General features: G+C 43.2%; 3 protein-coding genes across 7 annotated transcripts; 1 reads left to right on the forward strand and 2 right to left on the reverse strand.

Annotated features, from left to right (window-relative positions):
* The first annotated feature begins 146 nt into the window (after nt 1–146).
* si:ch211-113e8.11 (uncharacterized) lies at nt 147–1,964 on the forward strand. Its single transcript, XM_056586017.1, has 2 exons — nt 147–505; nt 686–1,964. The coding sequence occupies exons 1-2, from the start codon at nt 426–428 to the stop codon at nt 1,353–1,355; spliced, it is 750 nt and encodes a 249-aa protein (XP_056441992.1). The 5' UTR covers nt 147–425; the 3' UTR covers nt 1,356–1,964.
* Nucleotides 1,177–24,988, reverse strand: zfp91 (ZFP91 zinc finger protein, atypical E3 ubiquitin ligase). Of its 2 annotated transcripts, XM_056586003.1 has the most exons (13): nt 24,630–24,988; nt 23,936–24,366; nt 23,644–23,681; nt 23,174–23,290; nt 22,876–22,921; nt 22,471–22,587; nt 21,926–22,024; nt 7,572–7,757; nt 5,887–5,937; nt 5,311–5,389; nt 4,671–4,785; nt 4,247–4,346; nt 1,177–3,701 (listed from the first exon to the last, which is right to left on the reverse strand). In XM_056586003.1, the coding sequence occupies exons 2-13, from the start codon at nt 24,346–24,348 to the stop codon at nt 2,774–2,776; spliced, it is 2,289 nt and encodes a 762-aa protein (XP_056441978.1). In that variant the 5' UTR covers nt 24,349–24,366; nt 24,630–24,988; the 3' UTR covers nt 1,177–2,773. The 2 variants fall into 2 exon arrangements, with proteins under 2 accessions (XP_056441978.1, XP_056441977.1); XM_056586002.1 differs by having other exon boundaries at nt 1,178–3,701; nt 23,936–24,987.
* On the reverse strand, nt 7,764–21,879 carry LOC130379278 (uncharacterized). 4 transcript variants are annotated; one of them, XM_056586016.1, is made up of 13 exons: nt 20,330–21,879; nt 19,829–19,937; nt 19,064–19,223; nt 18,187–18,379; nt 17,597–17,701; nt 16,910–17,014; nt 16,223–16,327; nt 15,536–15,640; nt 14,849–14,953; nt 14,157–14,261; nt 13,444–13,566; nt 9,848–9,935; nt 7,764–9,301 (listed from the first exon to the last, which is right to left on the reverse strand). In XM_056586016.1, the coding sequence occupies exons 2-12, from the start codon at nt 19,929–19,931 to the stop codon at nt 9,897–9,899; spliced, it is 1,248 nt and encodes a 415-aa protein (XP_056441991.1). In that variant the 5' UTR covers nt 19,932–19,937; nt 20,330–21,879; the 3' UTR covers nt 7,764–9,301; nt 9,848–9,896. The 4 variants fall into 4 exon arrangements, with proteins under 4 accessions (XP_056441991.1, XP_056441990.1, XP_056441987.1 ...); XM_056586015.1 differs by having other exon boundaries at nt 7,764–9,935; XM_056586012.1 differs by lacking the exon at nt 9,848–9,935 and having other exon boundaries at nt 20,330–21,876.

Below are 24,988 nucleotides of genomic sequence, written 5' to 3' on the forward strand. Positions count from 1 at the left end.
AACATAATAATTGGCGTTAATATACAAATGTTTTACCAATCAGACTATAAAGACTAAATATCTACGGTGTCTCATCTTAGATAAAATGTAGACCAATTTATAATGCTATTGGCATTTGGATGTTCCACTCCTGTCCGCTACGTGGCAGGACTTAAACGGACATGCGCGGTGCACCTTGAGACGGCACTAGAAGGAACGGCGGCGTAAACGAAAATACATCGATGTTTAGATCTAGATGAGTGCAACACAATACTTATATTGTTTTGGCTTAGAATAATTATAATTCCAAGCATTTCATTGGATTTTTCCAACGATGATGTTTCGACCAGCCGTGTCAAGGGCAGTAGTAGTTTAGCATCCTAGCTACGTTTTAGCATAGCTTCTAACGTGACCGATCGTAACATCGTGTGTTTTGTGAGGAGGGGATGAACTCTCTGGTCGGCTACGGGGTGTCCTCTGACTCAGAGAGCGAAGAGGATGGAGACCGTAACAACGGAACAATTAGGTAACAAACCACCATACAAAAAACTTGCTTCATGTTGTTTAGTTTCCCGAGCCGACCTTGTTTGGTTTTGGCATCTAATGCGAGTGTTAGACCTACTATGTCTATGTCCCTCCCCCTCAGTCCTGTCAATCGAACCTAATCCTCCGTCTGAATGTCTATTTCCATCTGTTCCTCATGAAGTTCCAAAGGAGTGACCCTAAAGGAAAAAACAGTCGTCACCAAGACGCGAAACTTCCTGTTGGAATCTGGCTCTGCGTCCAGTGAGTCTGACGGTGACTCTGAACCAGAAGGAGAGGATGAAACACGACCCTCTCCCCGGCGGCGTTCTTTAGCGGTGACTGCATCATCTCCATCTACTCCTCACCGGCAACCACAACCTCCACCACCAGCCATACGCTCTCTCCCTCCTCCAAACAAACTCCCTCCCCCTCCGCTAGGCACCTGCGCGGGCAGCGGTGTGTTTGCCAACCCCTTCAAGGCACAAGCGGACCAGAAACTGAACGTGTTGCAGAAACACGTTCCGCTCACGATGCAGGCCAAGCCTGCACTCATCGGGGGCAAGAGGGTGTGTGTGGCGTACCGGAAGGACGGGCGCTGCAGGTTTGGCATCAAATGCAAGTATGCGCATGACAGCGACCTCCAAAACCCACTCGCCGTCCACGGTGACCCCGGCCTGGAGATGGCCGACTCCAGTCCGGGGGAGTCCCACCCGGCTGGCTCCAAAGGAGAGGACGATGGACAGCCAGGCAAGAAGAGGAGGGTAGGACTGAGCAACACCCTGATTCCTCCCAAGCGGGCCATGAAGCAGTACGCGCAGCAGAAGGAGCGAGATCGCCCCAAGATGTCCTGAGCCTGTCCTACCAGTCGGTTGGTGTCACTGTATTTAGTGTTTAAGGGCACGTACGTTAGCACCAGATGATGACAAGCGTTGTGGATTAGCCCTTATAAGCCAGGCCAGAATCGTGAAATTGCGATTTGTGGGTAGGTGGATGATGGGTCAACCATCAGTCTACCCACTGGACAGTACCAACTGGTAGGCACCTATCAAACAAAGAAGACACGCCCCCACATGTCATGTCACTGTAGGGTAGATGTTGCCCTTGTACCGTCTATCCAATACCACCTGGTGGTATAATTGGGGCCCTTTTAAGATGTATACATGTTTCCTGTATAGGAGGTTTCTGTTTAGGATTTGTATACTTGGGACTTTATACAATGTATATATTTATTCTGATGTCCTTTTTTAGCGTTTCTCGATTTCAAAGATAAGCATTGCTATAGTTGAACTAAACAAAGACAAGGCAGCGTCTCACAATGTAGACATTTAGTGATCTTATAAACAGTTTATTATGTGATGCTCTATATTGCGTATGAGAAGGTTTATTGGAGACACAACTTGGGGTTTTCATAATTGTTGCTTTAAAAATAAAACTGCTTGATCCAACATAAAAGCTCCACATTTTCTGAGACCATTGAGTATTTTCTGTTCTATGCCTGTTAAACAACATTAATACATTATACAGAACCCCGAATGTTGTTAAATACATTTGTCTACACTAGGGCTTTGACTCCGAACTTTGTTATTCAAGTCTATTCATAATATTGTAATGACCACGGAAGAGGCAGTGAATAAAGTATTGATTAGACAGCGATTTATTAGAAACCTAATAAACCGTTGGAACACGCAAGACCGGTAAACAAACCTTGCGAAGCCCAATCCAGGTTATACTGAAGGCATTTAATGGTCAAAATATTAATAAATATTCGAATATATTCGAATATTAATATTAATAAACAAACGAACTTCAAATACGATTTTTGGGCAAAAGTCAAAGCCGTAGTCTACGCATTAATATGTTTCATTAAACATGGTGCTATGCTATAGCTTTGCATATAAGTTTGTGTTCTGCAATAGCAAAACATAATGTCCTTCAACTAGTTTTAAACACAAATGCACGCACACACACTAATATAAAAGACCAGTTAAGTTTGGACTAACATTACTTCACTTTATGTACAAACAACTTCGACGTACACAGGGACTTTAAACACACGCAGACATCGCTCCCTGACACGTTTTATCCAAAACGTTATCAGAACGTAGGGTGGGGTTAAATCATACATTTGCGATTTTACGCGAGTCTCAAAATGTTGCATTATAGCATATAGGGTCACTGACAATAACATCCATCTATTTCATCCCATTTCCTCGTCTTTCATTACATGTTTAGCGTGCACGGTCCCCGTGTGTGTCGTGTCCTCATGGCGTTAGAGCAGCGCCTGCACCCCCCCGTCAGCCAGCCCCTCGGCGGTCTGCTCCCAGACCACCGCCGGGCCCTGCTGGCCGAGGGCCGAGGAGGTGGAGGAGCTGAGGACGGAGGTGTCCAGGACGTAGCCGTCCCCGTTGGCCACGATGCCCTGGTGCTGGGCGTCCCCCTGGGCCACGGGGGCCGTCTGCAGGGCCTGCAGCTGGAGGGGGATCTGCTGGAGGTGGCCCTGGGTCTGGCCCACCGGCTGGAAGGTCATGTGGAGCACCTCCGTGTGGCCCAGCTGCTGCTGCTGCTGCTGCTGGGGCTGCAGCAGCTGGCCCTGGTGCTGGGTCACCACCGAGCCCGAGTGGAGGGTGAGCTGCTGGATCTGGGGCTGGGACACCACCGCTCCGGAATGGGTGAGGGTGAGCTGCTGGATCTGCGGCTGCTGCTGCTGCTGGCCGTGGAGGCCGCTGGTCTGGACGAAGTGGAGGGGCATCTGGAGCTGCAGGTGCTGCTGCTGCTGCCGGCCGTCGGGCGACGGTGGGTCGGCCGGGGACAGGGCGATGGTCACCGGCACCTGCATGGTGTGGAGGCTCTGGTGGTCCTGCCCCAGCAGCACCACCTGGTGGCCCACGTGGTGCTGGCCTGGCGCCGGGGCCGCCTCCAGGCCGGCCGCCTCGGGCTGGGCCGGCCGGGCCTGCGCCCCCTGCAGCTCCAGCATGGAGGCCGGGGTGGTGATGAGCGCGCCAGCGTTGGCGGCCAGGGCCTCGGCGATCAGCACCTCGGGGTGGCTCTTGGCCTTGTGGGCGACCACGCAGTCCTTCTTCTCAAACTTCTTGCCGCAGATGGAGCAAGAGAACTGGTAGGTGGCGTCGGCGTCGTGCTTCTTCATGTGCCAGTTGAGGGACGCCTTCTGGCGGCAGGTGAAGCCGCAGATCTCACACCTGGTGGGTGGAGGACACACTCAGGTGAGAAAGAGAAAGAGAAAGAGAAAGAGAGAGAGAGAGAGAGAGAGGTGAGGGAGTGAGTTATACCTGCACTGCTATTCTACAGTGCAAAATCGGACAGTTAATATCTGAGACAACGTTTGTTATAGGTTTTTTTTTTTTTTGCAGATTAATTTATATGAATTTGCACTTTTGTCTTTATTCTGCTAATATGTTATTGATTCCATCATGATTCTTGTTTAGTCCTGCGGAACACGCCATATTGTGTCTTAACATTTACTTGATGCTTGCGGCATTAATGGTGAACAAAGTAACCAATCAAAAAGGCATCATTTAGGAACTCTGCATGTGTGCCGCAAGACCAGACCGTTCCACAAGGCCAGATCGGACCAGACAGATATTAAACCCGGTGCTTTTAGAAAATGTCCACATCCAATAAGCCAGCATGGCCGCTATGCGAAGGTCTCAAGGTCTTTGATCGACCTTGCAATTTACCTTGTTGACCATTGTTGTTTCTACTATTGTAGAAGAACAGGACTTACTGCAGTGGCTTCTCCCCAGTGTGGATCATCCTGTGGACCGCCAGATTGTGGGAGCTCTTGAACGCACGGGCGCAGAACTCACAGATGTAGTCCCTCTGGTCTGGGAGAAACACACAAGATACACAGGTCGTCACACCAACAGCTTATAATAAGCATTATTTGTTTACATACTTTTTATTGCATTTACCTTGATGCTACTCCTTCCACTTATGCTGTGTTCTAGCTTTATTCACTCTAGCGAAGCAGTAACCACATTTATTATTTCACTTTCACAACAATCTAACGTGCGTTAGTTCTTTTAGTACCATAATTACAGATTATAGCCCTTGCCGATTTTGAGATATACTCCTATTACTTAAGGTTTTCAGAAAGGAACCGGAGTAGTGATGAAGAGATCAAGGTACGGTAAGACGAGGCCGGGTACCTGTGTGGTGTTTGGCGTGGCGCAGCAGCTGTTTCTGCAGTCTGAAGAGACGGCCGCAGGACGGATGAGGGCACACATACTTCTTCTTCAGCAGGTGCTGGTACTTTATGTGGTGCTGTGGTCAGAAAACACACAGGTGTCCATAACGTTAGTAGGACGCTAAAGGCCCAAACACATTGCAGCAATGTCACAAGCCAATATGGGGCTTTCATCCTATCATTTTTAACCAAGACAATGCATTTGGTATTTAAGGTTAATTAATTATTAAAAATAAATGTACTTAAAAAATATAAAGAAAAGAGGAATTAAAAAAACATCACCTACTGCATTGATTGTGTCTTCCTTCATCCAATTTACAGATGAAAGTCATATAGCAGATTTGCAGGGAAATGTACATAGTGAGAGCAGTCTAGCCTTTGATTTGATTCCCACTCCAAATGTTCTGGGTTAAACTCCACTGTCTACCTGTAGGCATCCTTGAGCAAGATTCCCTACTCCCCTACTTATGCATGCAGTAGACACATGTGACAGAACAGATCTATCACATTTAAGTTTGGTTTCTGTGTTAATAAAAAGGTGTGTCTCTATGGAGGTGTATCGGCAGGAGAGTGCACGTGACAGGAGAGTGCACGCAATGTACCTGCAGGTAGCGTGGATGGGCCAACACCGTGCCACAGCCTTCAATCTCGCAGCGCACATACTGGACCGGGGGCTTCTTCCTGTAACGGGAAAGAGCTTGCGTGGCTTCTCTGCATGATGATATCAGAACTCCTTATTTAGTCTTTTGTATACAACTCTCTTCACATAGCAATGATAAAAAAAAACACTGATATGCGAATGACATAAACAACACCTTATTGGGGTTTTGTTAAGGTAACTGATAAAGAGAGTCATTCAAATATTACAAATATGTAAACCAAAGTTTTTGGACTTGACCTTTTACCACCATGGAAGTATGTTTGAAGATAAATAGTTCATGTGTGACTATTCTATTAAACTGACCCAAAAATCACATACTTAATATACTGCTGCAATAGGTTTTCAAGACGATAAAGTGATGCATGTTCTAACATACAAAAAAATAATCCAACTCGTAATAGCAAATCAGCAGTTGAAGGGGTATGAAGACAGTAGGGTTGGTGCATGTAAGGATGTTTCAGCCCCAGTAGATTCATTGTGAACAGACACAAGTGCCTGTGAGGGATTTTCTCATTACCTTCTCTTTGGAAGCCTTGGGGTTTTATCATCTTTCCTTCGTCTCCCTCTCCTGTTGGGAGAATCATGCGTTTATCCACCCCACCAAACAATATATACATGTTCTTTCAAATTATATATTATGTAAGCATGACCAGACTATCCCCAATACAGCTCCTCAAACATATTCACCTGTCACCCAGAAATAAAGTTATATATCAGAGAGTAATAGTGTGAGGTCGAATAAAGGGATATTTTGGACAGTGTTAAAAACAGAATTCAGTCAAGCCAGGGTTTACGTTCACTGTGGTCTCATCATGACGTAGCAGGTGCCTTATTGTAATATTAATGATTAAATCCCCAAGCATCTGCCAACAAAGTAATGGTTCCCTGGGTTTAGAACCCTACACTGTAAGAGATAGCCAGGCAGGGAGAATCCAAAGCAGAGCCAAAACACCTTGAAATGGATCCCAGTCGGTACGCATTCATGAGGACTGCACTTCGCCCCTAGATCTTGGGCTTAAGACCCACAATGCAACTTGACTACTTGAAATTATACCATTTAATCCTTTAGAGACCTTTAATAGCGAGCGAGCATGTTGTTCAAACACACTACGCAAAGTCGAGTAGAAGTAATAATCTGGGCAGACGCACAGTAGGGTCTAAACTAGGGGTGTGAACGGTTACAATTTTTTTTAAAAGGTTACACAAGCCCTTTTCTTTCGTGTACATGGTTAGCCGTTTTTTTTATTAATGACAAAAAGATTTATTTCTTTTTTAAAGTGAACCGCAGTCGCGCTATAGCGGGATTATTTGTTTATCAACACGGCGGATGAGCGAGCAGAATGATCGCAAAACGAACATTTGTTTGACCGGTTGACATGGTTATCTCTGTGCGGTTAATTTGCAGTTGCGTTGTTAATTAGGATGTTGTCAGCTTACTGTTACATTAAACTGTAATCAGAAAAAGCGGTTATATGCTATAGACCCTAGAGTATCTGTGGTATTAAGGCTGGGACAAATTTCGAATTATAAATATGTAAACTTTAATGTTGAATGTACGGACCGTCGTGATTCCCATTGAAACAATGACGCGGTGATCTTCTTTTTTTTTTTTTACGGTTTTCGTTTACTTATTTTTCCTAAACGGTTATGATTTACTAACCAGTTACACGTGTACAGGTGTACCCCGTGCACAACCCTAGTCTAAACGGCGGCCTTCTCGCCTTCCACTTTCAAATGCGCTGGTTGTCTGTGTTAGCAGACGAGACTGAGAAATCAGCAGACTTCAGTCGTTAAATGGGAGCTGCTCAATCGTATCCGGTTTTATATCGTGTATTGTGGCCCCAGCTTTAAGGAGGCCTACAAGTATACAGGGGATCGAACCCTGCGTGGAACACTGCAGCTATTACATGAAATCGACCCTTGCCTCATCGGCCCCTGGCAGATTAAGGTCTGACGGGGGGGCCCCTGGCAGATTGAGGTCTGACGGGGGGGCCCCTGGCAGATTAAGGTCTGACGGGGGGGCCCCTGGCAGATTAAGGTCTGACGGGGGGGCCCATGGCAGATTGAGGTCTGACGGTGGGGCTCCTGGCAGATTAAGGTCTGACGGGGGGGCCCCTGGCAGATTAAGGTCTGACGGTGGGGCCCCTGGCAGATTGAGGTCTGACGGCGGGGCCCCGGGTTGGCAAGCGGTTGTGAACGTACTTCCTGGGTCCCTCGGGGTCCTCCCTTGCTTCTTCCTCCGTCTTGACGTCCTCCTCCAGGGGCTCCATGTACTCTGAGCCCTCCACCTTGACGTCCGCAGCTTCTCCTGCCGTGGAGGGGAGGGTGGGGACGTCCTTCTTCTCCTTCGGCTTGGGAGGGGCCCGGCGCTTTGGCTTCAGAGCCTCTCTGAGAGACAGAAGGGGTCAAATCAAATAGGTTAATGACAACACCTCAGTCCCACACTATGACTTAAGGACAGTTGACAGTTACTGCAAGCTACGGGTTTGGGAATAGTGACTAGAATCATCTAGTCATCGTCAATATTTAATTTATACATATTTCAGACTGTACATGTTTGTGGCAATATTGCAAATCACCTGTAAGGTTGCTGCCTGTAGTGGACTATTAATAATTATCAGATGAATGGAACCATGTTTTGTTTTCTATTATCACACACACACACACACACACACACACACACACACATACTGGTTTTCATCACTCATGAGGACGACCTTTATAATCATCACTTGTGAGGACCACCCTTTCCAGAGGTTGTAGAGAGCTGAAAAAAATTCAGTAAACTTGCCATAGCTTAGTTAACCTATACACAACTTCAAAACTCTGAAATGATGTTTCAGAGTTTTGTGATGGTTTAACCAGGCTTTATGGGGACTTCCGGAAGAACCAGTAAACATGCTTTCAGGGGACATCATTTACATAAATTAGAATATTTCACACAGATTATTTGGTGACTAATGGGGACCTGATTGTACATAAATATATATAGCCCGAGGAGAGTATATAGAGTATAGCCAGAGGGCCAAGGTGTTTTAACCTCTCAATTTCCGAGAGCCCCTGGAACCAGGGGCGGCCATGCCCTCTGCAAATGTTCCTCTTGGCCATCCACCATCTATATGTGGCGTGATACCAACTTATTTCATGATATTACCGTGCACTATGTGTGTGTATGGGTTTTTATTTTACCAACACCATCGATGCCACCCTCACACATGGGAGGGATCTCCCAAACAGGTGTGGGTCCACAGTAAATAGCACCAGAGACGGATGGAGAATTAGATGCATTGATACTTTATTTTTAAAAGTATACCAGCACATACATACATTAGCATAGACACACATCACGCACAGACTCGAGCCATCAGAGTGCGGTTAATACATGTCAGAACCTGCTGGTGTATCCTTGTGGGCCAGGAAGAGGCATCAAGATACAGAATAGTCACAATATAAATGGAAGTCACATAGACCTTGAGAGAATAAGTTCGACCTCTGAGGCTCCGTTTCCCTCGGTCAAATGTCTATATTAAATAACATGGCGTGTTTGAATAATCGTACATAACAAAGTCTGTAGGTTGCGAAGAAAAAAAGGGAAGCTGCATCACGTTTTGTTCTATACACTTTTTCCATCTAGTGTCGACTGGGTTTTTGGAATGTCTATGCCGTTAAAGTAGCATTAATAATCGTTAGGATTATTACGACGATTATTAATGCTACTTTAATGGCACCGACAATCCAAAAACCCAGTCGACACTAGATGGAAAAAGTGTTTAGTTCAAAGCGTGACGCAGCTTTAACTTCTTCGCCACCTACAGATTTAGTTTAGTTAGACATTTTTGGCACAGTGCAAGCATGTATTAAAGCCTTTATGTGCCTCTCGACGGCCTTTATCTCTGCTGGCTGCCATGGTTCCCTTTTGAGTGGAGCCTTTCCTGTAAATGAGTAGAAAAACAGATGTTTACATGAAAGTATCAGGAAGGAGATACAGTTCCTATAAGTTTCATGTCCTGCATCAACAATCCTCAGTGATCTGCTCATTAGTACACCTTATTGTAAAGTGTCAACTAAAAACTTTTTATTGTATTACATGCCACACACTTTCATTTAGAGACTATAATATTAATTCCTTATTTTTGTTTTTTAGCAACAGTAGCATTATGTCTTCGATATTATGGCAGCTTTCTTTTTCTTATTTAACATTATAATTTTCTTGTCATAATTCCTTTGTCTGCAATCTTTCTTTCATCTTCAATTAATATATGTCCTATTATCTGCTTTCTCAGCCATCTGTGAAGCACTTTGAACTGCACTAACTGTATGAAAGGTGCTATAAAAAAAATGATTGATTGGAGTGTTCCACTCTCAGTCTGTTGGTTGACTCCTGCATTAACATGCATCCAAGTAGCCATGAAAATTAACGTCATCACAGGGACAAACAAATAGGTTAGTTGAAACACGCAAGAGGAACTACGCCTCACCTAGAAAGCAGACGAGACCAGGCGGTGGTGCAGAAAAGCTGCAATCGAGTCAGTTTACAAAGAAAAGAAACAGACCGATTCCTGCAGCCTTCAAAAGAATATACAGGAAAACTTCAGTCTTAAGTCAAGAGATATCTACATCCTGTTAGATCCACTATAAAAGCAGCAGAAAATAAGTTTGCAATTATTATATAGCGCACAAGATGTTTAACAAATTGAACCTACATTGAACAACATGAGACTAATATTATGACATAACATTTGTATTTTCTAGATCACATGGGGCCCTATCTTGCATCCGGCGCAAGTGACTTAGTCACTGGCGCATGTGTCGCTGCTAGTTTACAACTGGCGCAGAGCGTTCTTTTCCCACCACCGCCACTCGCCGGTAAATTAGGGATTGATCATGCGCCCCAAGGGGCGGTTCGGCAGAAGGAGGAGGCAGGTTCTGGCGCCAACGGTATTTTGCCGTTTCTGAATGCCATTGCGCTACTGACCAGGAAATACCTGGTTTAAAGTCAGTGGCGCGTTGTTCAGATGCTATTTTAAAGAGCCCATGCCATTAAAATCACATTTTTCCTGTTGTTTGTTAAATAACATAGGTCTGAATAAGTTTGTGAGCTGTGGTAAGTTTGAAATCTATGCAGTTTGTCTGCTGAATGCAATAGGCAATGAAAGGAAAAAGGCAGAAGAAATGAGCCAATATGGATAAGGCGACACTGTGACGTAGCGTTGTCAAACTATAATTCATGGCCCTGCCCACTTGGTTGGTTCGTAACCACCCACAAGAATTCTGAAGGAGTCGTGATTGAGCTAGTGCTAAATGCTAATACGTGTATTGTAGTTGCTTAGTTCGTAGTAACAGGCTAGTTACAGAATTTTGAATGCAATGGCAGAACGACATCGAAGTACATGAACTGCGACATGCTGCCTGCCGCCGGTTGCCGCGAGGCACCACCGCCCGGCAGCGGGCAGCCGGGCGGTGGTGCCTTGCGCCGGCAGCAGGCCGCAGGCAGCGTGCGGTTCTGTCTACTACAGATTGATGTGGAAGTGGAAGAACCAGAGACGTCGGAGAACCCGACGAAGTCCTTTGCGATTCATTATATCGTCTGGAGGTGCACACAGCTTTTGGCCGTGATAATATGTATTATTTGATATAGATATCTATGTATTATATGATATTATTTAGATGTAGAGCCCCAGGACTGTAACGCAAGTGTTGTACACTTCCTTGTTATTTGGATAACCGTTCTGCTGTTGGTGTGATGGCGCATTACACGTCGGACTCTCGTCTCTGGTATTTCTACAACGAGACTCGTAGTGGGGGTTATCTCAGCCATGGTTGAGAATGAATTGGGGGAAAGGAACTTTGGCTTTGAATCCCTGAAGTACATGAACCACGACATGGAGGAGAAGGGGATTGTTGGCCGCGAATGTATCCCGCTTGAGCCCTGCTTCCCGCCGCCTCGGCAGCGGTCAGCGCTAATCACCGCCTCCTGAAGCGGTGGTCCATCGGCAGCGAGGCTCCGGCGGGAGACGACCGCGGTCAACAATCCCTTTCTCCTCCATGTTGTGGTTCATGCCTACTTCAGGGAGTCAAAGCCAAAGTTCCTTTCCCCCCAATTCAGAAGACGCGGTCGTTTGAGATTCATAATAGCCTATCGTCTGGAGGCTCACACAGCTTTTGGCCGTGATAATATATATTATGATATAGATATCGATGTATACAATGGGTTTCTAAGAGCCATTGCGATACATCTACCGTAAACAGAGCGCATGGTACCGTGGCTACAAGCTGCTCACGGCCAGGTGATAATATATATTATAGATTATATGATATAGATATCTATGTATAATATGGGTTTCTAAGAGCCATTGCGATACATCCACCGTAAACAGAGCGCATGGTACCGTGGGCTGCTCAGGGCCAGGTGATAATATACATTATATATTATATTATATTATATTATATTATATAGATATCTATGTATAATATGGGTTTCAACGAGCCATTGCGATACATCCACCGTAAACAGAGCGCATGGTACTGTGGCTACAAGCTGATCAGGGCCACACCCCCACCCCCCTCCTTGACCTGCCTTGACACGCCCACCGTAACCAGAGCGCATTGTACTGTGGCTACAAGCTGCTCAGGGCCACACCCCCACCCCCCTCCTTGACCTGCCTTGACACGCCCACCGAAACAGCGCGTTTGGGGGAAGCTCAATGTGCGACTGGTTCGGAGTGGCTGTAACTCTGCACCACGGCTGAATTTCGGGGACGTCTTTGAATACTGTGTTTGTGGCCCACTAATACCTATATTAAAGCATCCATAAATAGCATGGCATGGGATCTTTAAGGGCGCATGCATACATGCGCATGCGATGCATACGGATTGCTTGTGCACCTCGCGCATACACTTTGCTTCGCCCATCTACCTAGCCGCACATTCTTGGTAAATTATTTGGGAAAGAACAGCTGATGCAGCGGTAATAAGTTGTACTTTTAAATCAATGCATCTGCAAACACCGTACAGCAAACACATATTTTCTTGACATATTGTAGGCCTACATGCCCATAACTTTTAGGATTGATGAGTATTTGATCGTGAATAACATTGTTTTACCGCGAGTGAGTGTTAAAAAGAATGAATGAATGCGGGGGCGCGTGTGTGCTCTGTTTAAACACACGCAAACTAAACACGTAACGCATAATACAATCAATGGCAATGTCTATTACCGCGGGGACACATGCATATTAGGATAGCATACAATACTGATAAGAAACAAAGTTTATAATGTATTGCGTACATCATTAAATAGAACCACAGTTACCGCATAACATATGTTATATCATATACGTTTTCTTTGCCGAAATTTATTTGAGGACTCAGCATTTCTGAAGTTGTGGAAGAAAACCCCTTATTCCATGTGTGAATTAGGCCATATTATTTGGCAATAAACTGAGCCATTTGCAGTTTGAAATTCATGTGGATCTGTCTCATCGGAGACTGCAGACGCGCTGTCAAAATATCAACTCGTCCGATTCAAATGCGCTCATGGCTCTTAAAGGGGATGGGAGCTGGCACTCTCATTGGTTTGTTGGACGTTACGCCCAAACCACACCTACGGGTAACTAGGCTGCTTCAGACCAACCCTTTTGACACTTGCGCCGCGACGCAAGTGTCATTTATCCGCCTGTAAAATAGCGATAGCGCCGTAGAACTGCCCACATAGCTACTTGCGCTTTGCGCTTCCCACTTGCGTTTCAGACCGTTAAAATAGGGCCCATTGTGTTTGTTGTCCAAACTAAGAGTGAATCAGCATCTACTGAGCATCAGCAAAGTGAGGTGTCTGCACAACGCCCAAAGATACTATCTACCCCAGTCACAGTCTGTTCACCCTAATGCCACCTGGCAAATCCTATAGAAGTATCTGCTGACGTACAACCAGACTAGAGAGCTGGGAAGATTGACACTCCCTCATAAAAATGTTTTCATTTTGACTTATATAACCTCAAATTTGTACTCTACAACATTACGTTGTCCAATAAATTACGTTACTCCGATATATAAATCAAAAAGTGTAAAAATTCACCTTTGGAAGAACATGGCTCACAGCACAGACTGTAGAAGATGCTCCATCTTCTGCTGGTGGCAGTTTGCGTCTCTGTTTTGCTGGGATTTGATTCCCCCTCCGTGCCTCCAACAGTTTCCTCTTCTGATGATTGTATGAAATTCATTAATATATAATATTTTTAAAAAGATATGTCAAATTTGCTAGAACAATGCAGACCAAAAACAAACACAAAACAATGCTGCAAGTCTCTTGGGTCAAATACATGCCCACACACCATTAGTTGCCTGAGAAGGAATTCTACTGTCATATTTTGTCCTGCTTTGTCAAATAGACTATGCCTAGTGGGGACATTTCACTCATCTTGAATAAACCCTGCTGAGTGGGGACATTTCACACACCTGTACGTTCTCCGTTATCAGATACTTAACGTAACATTACACTGAAACCAAACCATAAAAGGTGCATTGTGGGGACGTCGTGAACGTCCCAGACTACAGCGACATTTTGCCCCGGGAAAATTACTCATCAAGGTTTAGATGTGTCCTACATATCCCTTAATCATTAGCCTTATACAAGCATTAGAGAAAACAGTTTGGCAGACCTGATGCATAATAGATTCCCCTTATAATTATCAAATTTAATTAATTTACCTGTTTAAAGAAAACGAGAGCAGATGTCAAAGGTGACTATAAGACACTAGAGGTAATTATTAGGTGATGGATATGAATTACCTGGTGACCAGTGTCCTCTAACCAGGCAGCTTCATCCCACTTTGGCTCTGACATGAGCACAGGCTGGGAGCTCACACAGTGCGTGTCAGGTTCCCATGTAGTCATCTGCAATTTGATACAAAAAGTAAATCAGTCAATTTCATGTAAACACTGCATAATATTATATTATTTTAAGACATTTTCTAAAGGACATGTCTCTTGGGTCAAATACATGCCAACACAGCAGACTAGTGAGAAAGAATTCTAGCGTCATATTTTGTCCTGCTTTGTCAACCTCTGTCTGCTGTCAAATAGACTATGCGTAGTGGGGACATTTCACACATCTTGAATAAACCCTGCTGAGTGGGGACATTTCACACACCTGTACGTTCTCGGTTATCAGACTTAACATAACATTACACTGAAACAAAACCATAAAAGGTGCATTGTGGGGACGTCGTGAATGTCCCACACTACAGCGACATTTTGCCCCGGGAAAATTACTCAACAAGGTTTAGATGTGTCCAACATATCCCTTAATCATTAGCCTTATACAAGCATTACAGAAAACTGTTTGGCAGACCTGATGTATAATAGATTCCCCTCATAATTATCGGATTCTTTTAATTTACCTGCTTAAAGTAGACAACAGAAGACGTCAAAGGTAACTAGAAGACACTAGAGGAAAACATTAAGTGATGGACATGAATTACCTGTTGACCAGTGTCCTCTAACCAGGCAGCTTCATCCCACTGTGGCTCTGACATGAGCACAGACTGGGAGCTCACACAGGACGTCTCAGGTTCACATGTAGTCATCTGCAATTTGATACAAAAAGTAAATCAGTCAATTTAATGTAAACACTGGATAATATTTTATTCTTTTAATAAATGTTCTACCTCCTCTTGGGTCAAATACATGCCCACACACCAGACTAGTGAGAAGGAATTCTACTCTCATATTTTGTCCTGCTTTGTCAACCTCTGTCTGCTGTCACATAGACTATGCCTAGTGGGGACATTTCACTCATCTTGAATAAACCCTGCTGAGTGGGGACATTTCACACACCTGTACGTTCTCTGTTATCAGATACTTAACGTAACATTACACTGAAACAAAACCATTAAAGGTGCATGATGGGGACGTCGTGAATGTCCCACACTACAGCGACATTTTGCACCGGGAAAATTACTCAACACGGTTTAGATGTGTCCTACATATCCCTTAATCATTAGCCTTATACAAGCATTACAGAAACTGTTTGGCAGACCTGATGCATAATAGATTCCCCTCATAATTATCTGATTCTTTTAATTTACCTGCTTAAAGTAGACAACAGAAGACGTCAAAGGTAACTAGAAGACACTAGAGGAAAACATTAAGTGATGGACATGAATTACCTGTTGACCAGTGTCCTCTAACCAGGCAGCTTCATCCCACTGTGGCTCTGACATGAGCACAGACTGGGAGCTCACACAGGACGTCTCAGGTTCACATGTAGTCATCTGCAATTTGATACAAAAAGTAAATCAGTCAATTTAATGTAAACACTGGATAATATTTTATTCTTTTAATAAATGTTCTACCTCCTCTTGGGTCAAATACATGCCCACACACCAGACTAGTGAGAAGGAATTCTACTCTCATATTTTGTCCTGCTTTGTCAACCTCTGTCTGCTGTCACATAGACTATGCCTAGTGGGGACATTTCACTCATCTTGAATAAACCCTGCTGAGTGGGGACATTTCACACACCTGTACGTTCTCTGTTATCAGATACTTAACGTAACATTACACTGAAACAAAACCATTAAAGGTGCATGATGGGGACGTCGTGAATGTCCCACACTACAGCGACATTTTGCACCGGGAAAATTACTCAACACGGTTTAGATGTGTCCTACATATCCCTTAATCATTAGCCTTATACAAGCATTACAGAAACTGTTTGGCAGACCTGATGCATAATAGATTCCCCTCATAATTATCTGATTCTTTTAATTTACCTGCTTAAAGTAGACAACAGAAGACGTCAAAGGTAACTAGAAGACACTAGAGGAAAACATTAAGTGATGGACATGAATTACCTGTTGACCAGTGTCCTCTAACCAGGCAGCTTCATCCCACTGTGGCTCTGACATGAGCACAGACTGGGAGCTCACACAGGACGTCTCAGGTTCACATGTAGTCATCTGCAATTTGATACAAAAAGTAAATCAGTCAATTTAATGTAAACACTGGATAATATTTTATTCTTTTAATAAATGTTCTACCTCCTCTTGGGTCAAATACATGCCCACACACCAGACTAGTGAGAAGGAATTCTACTCTCATATTTTGTCCTGCTTTGTCAACCTCTGTCTGCTGTCACATAGACTATGCCTAGTGGGGACATTTCACTCATCTTGAATAAACCCTGCTGAGTGGGGACATTTCACACACCTGTACGTTCTCTGTTATCAGATACTTAACGTAACATTACACTGAAACAAAACCATTAAAGGTGCATGATGGGGACGTCGTGAATGTCCCACACTACAGCGACATTTTGCACCGGGAAAATTACTCAACACGGTTTAGATGTGTCCTACATATCCCTTAATCATTAGCCTTATACAAGCATTACAGAAACTGTTTGGCAGACCTGATGCATAATAGATTCCCCTCATAATTATCTGATTCTTTTAATTTACCTGCTTAAAGTAGACAACAGAAGACGTCAAAGGTAACTAGAAGACACTAGAGGAAAACATTAAGTGATGGACATGAATTACCTGTTGACCAGTGTCCTCTAACCAGGCAGCTTCATCCCACTGTGGCTCTGACATGAGCACAGACTGGGAGCTCACACAGGACGTCTCAGGTTCACATGTAGTCATCTGCAATTTGATACAAAAAGTAAATCAGTCAATTTAATGTAAACACTGGATAATATTTTATTCTTTTAATAAATGTTCTACCTCCTCTTGGGTCAAATACATGCCCACACACCAGACTAGTGAGAAGGAATTCTACTCTCATATTTTGTCCTGCTTTGTCAACCTCTGTCTGCTGTCACATAGACTATGCCTAGTGGGGACATTTCACTCATCTTGAATAAACCCTGCTGAGTGGGGACATTTCACACACCTGTACGTTCTCTGTTATCAGATACTTAACGTAACATTACACTGAAACAAAACCATTAAAGGTGCATGATGGGGACGTCGTGAATGTCCCACACTACAGCGACATTTTGCACCGGGAAAATTACTCAACACGGTTTAGATGTGTCCTACATATCCCTTAATCATTAGCCTTATACAAGCATTACAGAAACTGTTTGGCAGACCTGATGCATAATAGATTCCCCTCATAATTATCTGATTCTTTTAATTTACCTGCTTAAAGTAGACAACAGAAGACGTCAAAGGTAACTAGAAGACACTAGAGGAAAACATTAAGTGATGGACATGAATTACCTGTTGACCAGTGTCCTCTAACCAGGCAGCTTCATCCCACTGTGGCTCTGACATGAGCACAGACTGGGAGCTCACACAGGACGTCTCAGGTTCACATGTAGTCATCTGCAATTTGATACAAAAAGTAAATCAGTCAATTTAATGTAAACACTGGATAATATTTTATTCTTTTAATACATTTTCTAAAGGACATGTCTCTTGGGTCAAATACATCCCCACACACCAAACTAGCGAGAAAGGATTCTATTTTGTCCTGCTTTGTCAACCTGTCTTCTGTCACATAGACTATGCCTAGTGGGGACATTTCGCACACCTGTACGTTCTCCTTTATCAGATACTTAACATAAAGTTTCACTGAAACAAAACCATACAAGATGTATTGTGGGGACGTCGGGAACGTCCCAGACTACAGTGACATTTGGCCCTGATTCAGATGCCTCCTGAATATCCAATGTTTTAATATACAATAGAAAAAATGATCATTTATTGAAATTGATTTATATAGTTTCAAACAAAGATACCATCAATCATTAAGTTATTCCAAGACATTCTTGAATTGTATATACCTTAACACTAGTTGTAACACGTACCTGCTTTCGCCATGGGCAGTCCTCTCCTCCATAATTATGTGCAATTTCTTCACCATCTTTTATGTCTTTGAGAGCAAAAAGACAGAGGTGTGTGCTTCCTGCAATGTCTATTCTCTTCATCCTGGCATTGGGATGTCTGTGGTCATCGTTCACCAGGCGGCCGAAAGAACCATCTTCCTTCGAGGCGTCAATGCTTTAAAACCACAAATAAAAATAGAAAAAATATTATTATTACTTTTCATTAAAACATCATTTACTAGCATACAAGATCACAGTTTTACATGAGTTATTGATTGAGTAAGCATATAAGTTAACGTCACAATGGATTCCGGAAGATTGACCCAAATGCAGGGGATGACAGGCAGAACATTTCCATAGATATATAATGACTTAGATATCGCCTAAGCTGCGCTGTTCAGTGGAACGTTTGCGTCAATGGTAACATATAAATTGTAAAAAGACACACCGTGTGAAGTTATTTTTTAATTTTGGCAAGTAGCCGTGTAATAAGCGGGATAATGTATAGAACGTCGCCGGTCATTATCGCAAAAATAAGCCCCTTCACGGCTAAGCAAGACACCTCCGCTTTCGCGTCGGTGTCCGGTTCGCCCTTTGCCCGATAATGACCGGCGTTCTATACATTATCCCTTACACACATATAAATGTCTGTGTTGAAAGATTAATGTTAGAAATAAAACAACCCTTGCATTGCATTTTGAGGGACTTGTGTCTCAGCAGCAGCATAGTTTATACTTTCCTGTAGTTGGTAGCAGGCTACGGCAGCGGCGGATTAGTAATTATTGGATTAGTTTTGTTTAAGCAAGTGTAACGACTTCAGTATAAGGTAGTATAGTTAAGGTGCAATTTAAAATCTTACCACCATGTTTTGCCTCCCAACTTGAACGCGTACAAAAATCCAGAACATGCAGGGTTATAAATTCTTCTCTTTTGAGCTTCACCTTCGCTTATCAAATCTCCCCTGTATTCCACTATAAAATCTCCTTTGGAGAATGAACCTATGGCGAACACCCCACGCCCTGCAAAAAAAAGAAAGACATCTTTAATTAGAACAGGAAAATTAAAACATTCCATTTTCAGCCCTTCACAACAGATGAAGAGTGAAAATAACACATAAATTGGCTTCCTAAGAAGTTTTGCAATTATAATCATGTTTCTTAAATACAGTATAATGCTTGGGTATTGGCATCAATTACCGACATACGTGTAAGCATAGCCTCTCTTTGAGACGCTGGTCAATCATTATAGTAGAAATGACAGTAAGATTAATGTAGCTTATTGAATACAGAATAAATACATACAAAATACAGTTATTTTGGTAAAGTTCATATTTATGCTGTCAGATTTCACTGTGACCTTAAAAATCGGTCTTGGTTTATTCTACTGTATACAGTAGGACAGAAAACTCACTGGGCAAAATCACACTCTGATTTAACCAATCTACAGTACAATAATAAGTGTAATTAAATCACATTATTTAGACCTGCTTACCTAATGGAGAGAGGAATTAGATATGGTATCACTTTAAGACACGTGTTTTGTAATTTATTATCCCACTTCCACCCTTTATATCCATCCATCCATCCATCCATCCATCGATAGAAACCATATTTCATAATTTTACCTTTTATTGCATTGATGTACTTCACCTCCAGTTTCCATGTTTTGTCAGTCTTTAAACCGACATGGTGACAGGCATCTGTGAGGGGACTGATTCTTGGTGGCATTTCAAACTGCAGAGAAATACAAAAGTGAAATCGATTTGACTTCAAGTTAATTTCCCATGCATGGGATGATATAAAGTTATTATCTTTTTATCTTATCTTATCAGTTCTAGTTAAATCATACTACATGAGATGCATTCAAAGTTGGTAGCTGAATAACACATTTACATTTTGTGAAATGTTAAGCATTTTCTACGCTTGAAAAAGTGCACTGTCGCCGGAGCTCCGGCTACAGAGCCCAGGCTGCGGATGGTAATGCTGCGGATGCTAATGCTAACTAGCTAACGTTACATGTGCGTTTGGCTAGCAGTCAACAAGCAGACCATTTTAAATAAACGGCTACATGATGCATAAAGCTCTTGCTATTACACGATATTTCAAGAAAATGGTTGAATACTTACTGAACACGCCACTTGCTCCGGGTAAATCTTTAATATGCATCAAATTCGAAGGTTTCACAGAGATAATAGGCTCTTCTTCTAGATTGAGGTTGATATGAACCTGAAGGTACATTTGACTTCCTGTCTGATTTCACATTAAAAGCAAACGGCCAAAGTCACAAGCCCCTTGCTAGCATTGGAAGAATGTATTGTTTGGACAATCGGAAATATATGTTTAATCTTATTATTATTATGGAAAAATACCATATCTATAAATTCTAATTCACTATTAAGAAGTCATGTTTTATTGATTTTACTATATCAAGCAATATATTATTTCAATCGAACACTCAATTAATTATAAAGCAATTACAATTCCTATAAGTTGTATTTTGTATTGAATAAAATTGCCAATGCTGTAAACATTGAACCGAACATGCATGCGTTCTCCCCGGACGGCCACCGAAGAGGCAGTCACGTCAGAGAGCGCGCAGGTTGCCAGCAATCAAGAGCCATGGTTAAAGCACCATTCTGCTGTCGCAAATACAAATATCCCTGATATATGTAGAAGACTATTTATTTTACAGTATTTTGTGTCATAACCATTGTTTGTATTGTAAACATGCGTGCGATATTCATAGGCAGAGTTTGACACGATCGCCAGGGTAGGCAAACATATTTTAAACGACAATGTCGGCACAGTAGCCTACATCTAAATTAAAGAAACCACACAGCACCTAGTACTTGAAAATCTGATATTTTAATCTAGCATCTGCCATAATACACTGCATAAAATCGGTTTCTGACAACTTTGCATTGTCCCGTTGCACTGGCTTATCAATTTACAGCACCAGTTAATGTGGTTGTGGGTTACTCCTAACCACTGGCGCAGGCTAATTAGGCATTACTTTTTCTTAATACGCTTTAAAACATGCAATGTACACGTGAACTTGTTTTGTGTTAAATTGAGAACTCGTTGATATCTAACTTACTTTGTGCACACAAGCACACAATTAGAACATGCTAAAGTAATCTGCCTATGGCGATATATAACTTGCGTCTTCTCTGCACAACTTCTTAGCAATGTAGTTGGCATCTATTGCAAATAAACGTTTCCAATAGCCTAATTGTTGATTAACACTGAAAAAAGTTCTTAGTTTGTGAATTCATACATTATGGGGACCAGGAAGGGGCGGTACCTACCATATTTGGTAGTGGTGTGTGTGAACTATTAGTTGCAATACCAACTTGGGATTCTAGGGGGCGATAGTGAGAAATCTGTGTGTGTGTGTGTCCCGAAAATAAAAACAGAAATTTGTGAATTATGGGCCAAAGCTAAAAATCACACAGGCACCTTCAGATTGACTCCTGCATTCATTTAAAGCACTTTCCCTCATGGGGACCTCGATTTTGGTCCCCATACTGTCAGAGGTCCCCACGGCGTGACTGTGTGAACAGATCGATGTCCCCATAAGTATAGGAATACAAGAACACACACACACACACACACACACACACACACACACACACACACACACACACACACACACACACACACACACACACACACACACACACACACACACACACACACACACACACACACACACACACAACCTCTCAGGCTTGGGGTTGTAGCTTTGGTCGTTCAAGTCATCTCTGAAGGGCGGATCCTCATCACTGCTGAGACCCCCCACCTGCTCCTCTACCTCTTCACTGAAACCACAGACAAAAACACCAGAAGTTCAGATCTAGAACACACTAGAACCAGGTGAAGTCCACAGGGTACAATTAAAGGTCACCGAGATGTATCGGCTGTCTATGTCGCGGTGAGACGAGACGCGATCCTTCACAAGGTCTTATTGAACTATTGCATACAGAAGTGTATTTGGGGCCGTGTGGGAAAAGTTTGACTCGATCAGCTAAGTAACCAGCGGAGTACTTAGCTGAGTACCGTTCACACCCCTAGTTTAGACCCTACTGTGCGTCTGCCCAGATTATTACTTCTACTCGAAGTACTAAGCTAAGTACCAAATGCGGTGCCTCGATATTTGGGTACGAAGCAGCCCTATTGTCTGTTTGAACAAGCCTATTATAATTTGGCTTAAACTCCGTCGGGGCCTTGAGGTGCAGCCAGATGGGTTTTATGACTGGTGGGCTACCTTTGAGCTTGGGGCTGGTAGTTGCCATCGCTCGGTTGGTCCTCAAACAGAAGGCCTTTCTCTCCTGGCACATCTTCCTCATTGACTTCATCCTCCTCGGCCTCCTCCTTCTTTTGACTGGGGGAGAGGTAAAGGTCCTTCAATACACAGCCGTCACATTTACACACTCACAAACTGCCTCACTCACTCACCGATGGTAGTTTCAAAGCTTCCTACTCTAGAAATAGAAGCACTAGAAGACACAAACTTGTTGGTCTACATTGCCATCGTCAGCGCAATCAATTGGGTTAAATATTTGTGCTCTGGAGGTGGAACAGATACGGGAGACTTCTGTAATTGCCGTGTTCTTGACTTATACAGGAACCCCAAGTATATAAAACTGGTCCTATTAAACCATGTACTTACATGGCTGTGGTGCCCTTCTCCTTCCCTTTCACCTGTCTCTCCGTCACTACAAATATATACGAGGGAGAAAGATAGAGGGAGAGAGAGCAACAGAGAATTTAAGAATGAACTTAACCCTAGTAGATGTGAAATGAATATATTAAAAAAAGTAAATTAAATTTATCTAAATTTACAACGGATTATCATCATTACATCATCCTCACAACCATCCTCTTCAACATCACGTTCAATCTTTATCATGCATTATTTTTTGATCAGTTGGACTGATCAGAGGTGGGAGGCCAGGCACCAGTCTTACCTGCTAGGGTCTCTGTTCCCGGCTCACTCTTACAGATCGGCCTGGCAGAGCCCTTGGCTGCCCTGGCAGAGGAGGTCTTACCCCGGGACTGGGCTGCTGGGCCCCTGGTAGGGGAGACTAGTAGGGGGGAATAGAAGACCATTACACAGAGACCAGTAGACATATTCATAGACAAATACAGGCATGTCTATACGCATGCAGACACACAAACAGACACACACACGCACACACACACAAAATGTGTGTTTTTACTATAGTGGCATCTAGCAGAAAATTATCTATTACAGTCTCCATCCACATTATTGTTTCTCGACTGTTTATACACCATTCATTGGGTTACATCAGTTTGACTTTCAACATTTAGGAAACCATACATGAATGTAAATTAAGTGGCACAAACATCTGAAGAAGGGGAGTTACAGCAACATCATAAAAAGCCATCCCCAAGCCATATAATTTAGCATCCTCACCATGGACATTTGTGGCAGGGTTATCCAGATTTTCCAAGCTGCGGGTAAACAAAAAAGCTATAAGAAATATATTGTTGGGCATTTCTATATAGAGCTTGGTGAGTCGTCTCTTTCAGTGGCATGTCATCTTACCAAAGCAGGACATTCGGTAAAATATATCTTGACTGAAAGCACTGACAAAGTTGAACGACACTTTGTATATGACAGGTGTTGACTCAACCATCACAGCTTTAAGAGGAAGTCAAGGTGCGACTGATCGGTAACAACAACATTGGGAGGACGGAATACTTACTCTTTGGTTGAAGTACTGTCACCACCGACCTCCCCAGCTTGTTCAGAGCAACCTGCAGATTCTGTAGGTTTCTTTCGTCTAGAATACGAAACTTTTCTCCGTTTGGTTGCACTTAGTAACGGAGTAGGTTCGTCTTCCTCATCACTTTTGGTATCCTTTAACCAAGCTGGCACTGACCGGGTCGACCGGTCTCGCAAAACCCTGCCAGAGCTCCGAGGACTCGGCTCCGCTCCATTTGTGTCCGATGAATCGGGTACGCCCGACTTTGGACGGCCAACCTTGCGGGCTCTCAAGCCCCTCCGCGGGCTTACGCTTGTACTAGTAGTCGGGGTCTGATCTGCGGCCTTCTGTTCCTCGGACTCTTCCCATTTATTTTCATCCTCATTTTGGCCACTCTTCGATTCCATTTGCATCTATCTCTTTCGTCTTACCTGCGATCCCCCACAAACGCAAGGTTTAATTGTAATTTGAAGAGAAGTGGAAGAGCTCTGATATAAAAACGCTTTGATTGTGAGAGGCCTTTATCCGACAGTGACATATTTCACACAATGCGTTGGATTCGTCGCAGATATTATACACACTTTTATTGATTTATAAATTAAAACTTTTCTTAATTATCTATTCAATAATAAACCGATATCATTTTAAAGAAGCAGACGCTATTTTCGCCTTCTTAAAGCTATAGTAAACCTACTTATTCGCACGGGCCTAGAGCACATCCATTTTGTACGCTTTGTTGCGTCTCCTTTAAGCCAAAAATAAAACCAAGGTTACATTGACGACATGGAACACATTCTAGCCGACGAAAAGGCATTGGGATCGTCTCACGCCGTTCATTGAAACATGGCGGATGGGAACTGATCGCCTTTTTATCTGGAAAATAGCAGCAGCGAAGCCATGCCAAAGCTCTCAAATGGCTGTTCTTTGGTATTGTGGGAATTGTAGGCTATTTTAAAAACGTTATCGACGGCATTACGGCAGCTACTGTATCATTTATCGTTTATTATTTTGAATTTAAACGTAACTCAAATATGACTGGAAATACAAAGCCTT

The sequence above is a fragment of the Gadus chalcogrammus genome, chromosome 3, assembly GCF_026213295.1.
Source record: "Gadus chalcogrammus isolate NIFS_2021 chromosome 3, NIFS_Gcha_1.0, whole genome shotgun sequence".
NCBI classification, from domain to species: Eukaryota; Metazoa; Chordata; class Actinopteri; order Gadiformes; family Gadidae; genus Gadus; species Gadus chalcogrammus.

Bases quoted from the DNA above. Each gene is read 5' to 3' on its own strand.
- si:ch211-113e8.11 (XM_056586017.1), top strand. From the start codon at position 426: ATGAACTCTCTGGTCGGCTACGGGGTGTCCTCTGACTCAGAGAGCGAA. The intron at 506-685 runs GTAACAAACCAC...TTCCTCATGAAG, and splicing joins CGTAACAACGGAACAATTAG to TTCCAAAGGAGTGACCCTAA.
- LOC130379278 (XM_056586013.1), bottom strand. From the start codon at position 19,931: ATGCCACCAAGAATCAGTCCCCTCACAGATGCCTGTCACCATGTCGGT. The intron at 17,702-18,186 runs GTACGTGTTACA...ATCAAATTGCAG, and splicing joins ACTGCCCATGGCGAAAGCAG to ATGACTACATGTGAACCTGA. The intron at 14,262-14,848 runs GTAATTCATGTC...ATCAAATTGCAG, and splicing joins TAGAGGACACTGGTCAACAG to ATGACTACATGGGAACCTGA.
- zfp91 (XM_056586003.1), bottom strand. From the start codon at position 24,348: ATGCAAATGGAATCGAAGAGTGGCCAAAATGAGGATGAAAATAAATGG. The intron at 5,390-5,886 runs GTAATGAGAAAA...TTCCCGTTACAG, and splicing joins CCAAGGCTTCCAAAGAGAAG to GAAGAAGCCCCCGGTCCAGT. The intron at 4,347-4,670 runs GTACCCGGCCTC...TGTTTCTCCCAG, and splicing joins CCACGCCAAACACCACACAG to ACCAGAGGGACTACATCTGT.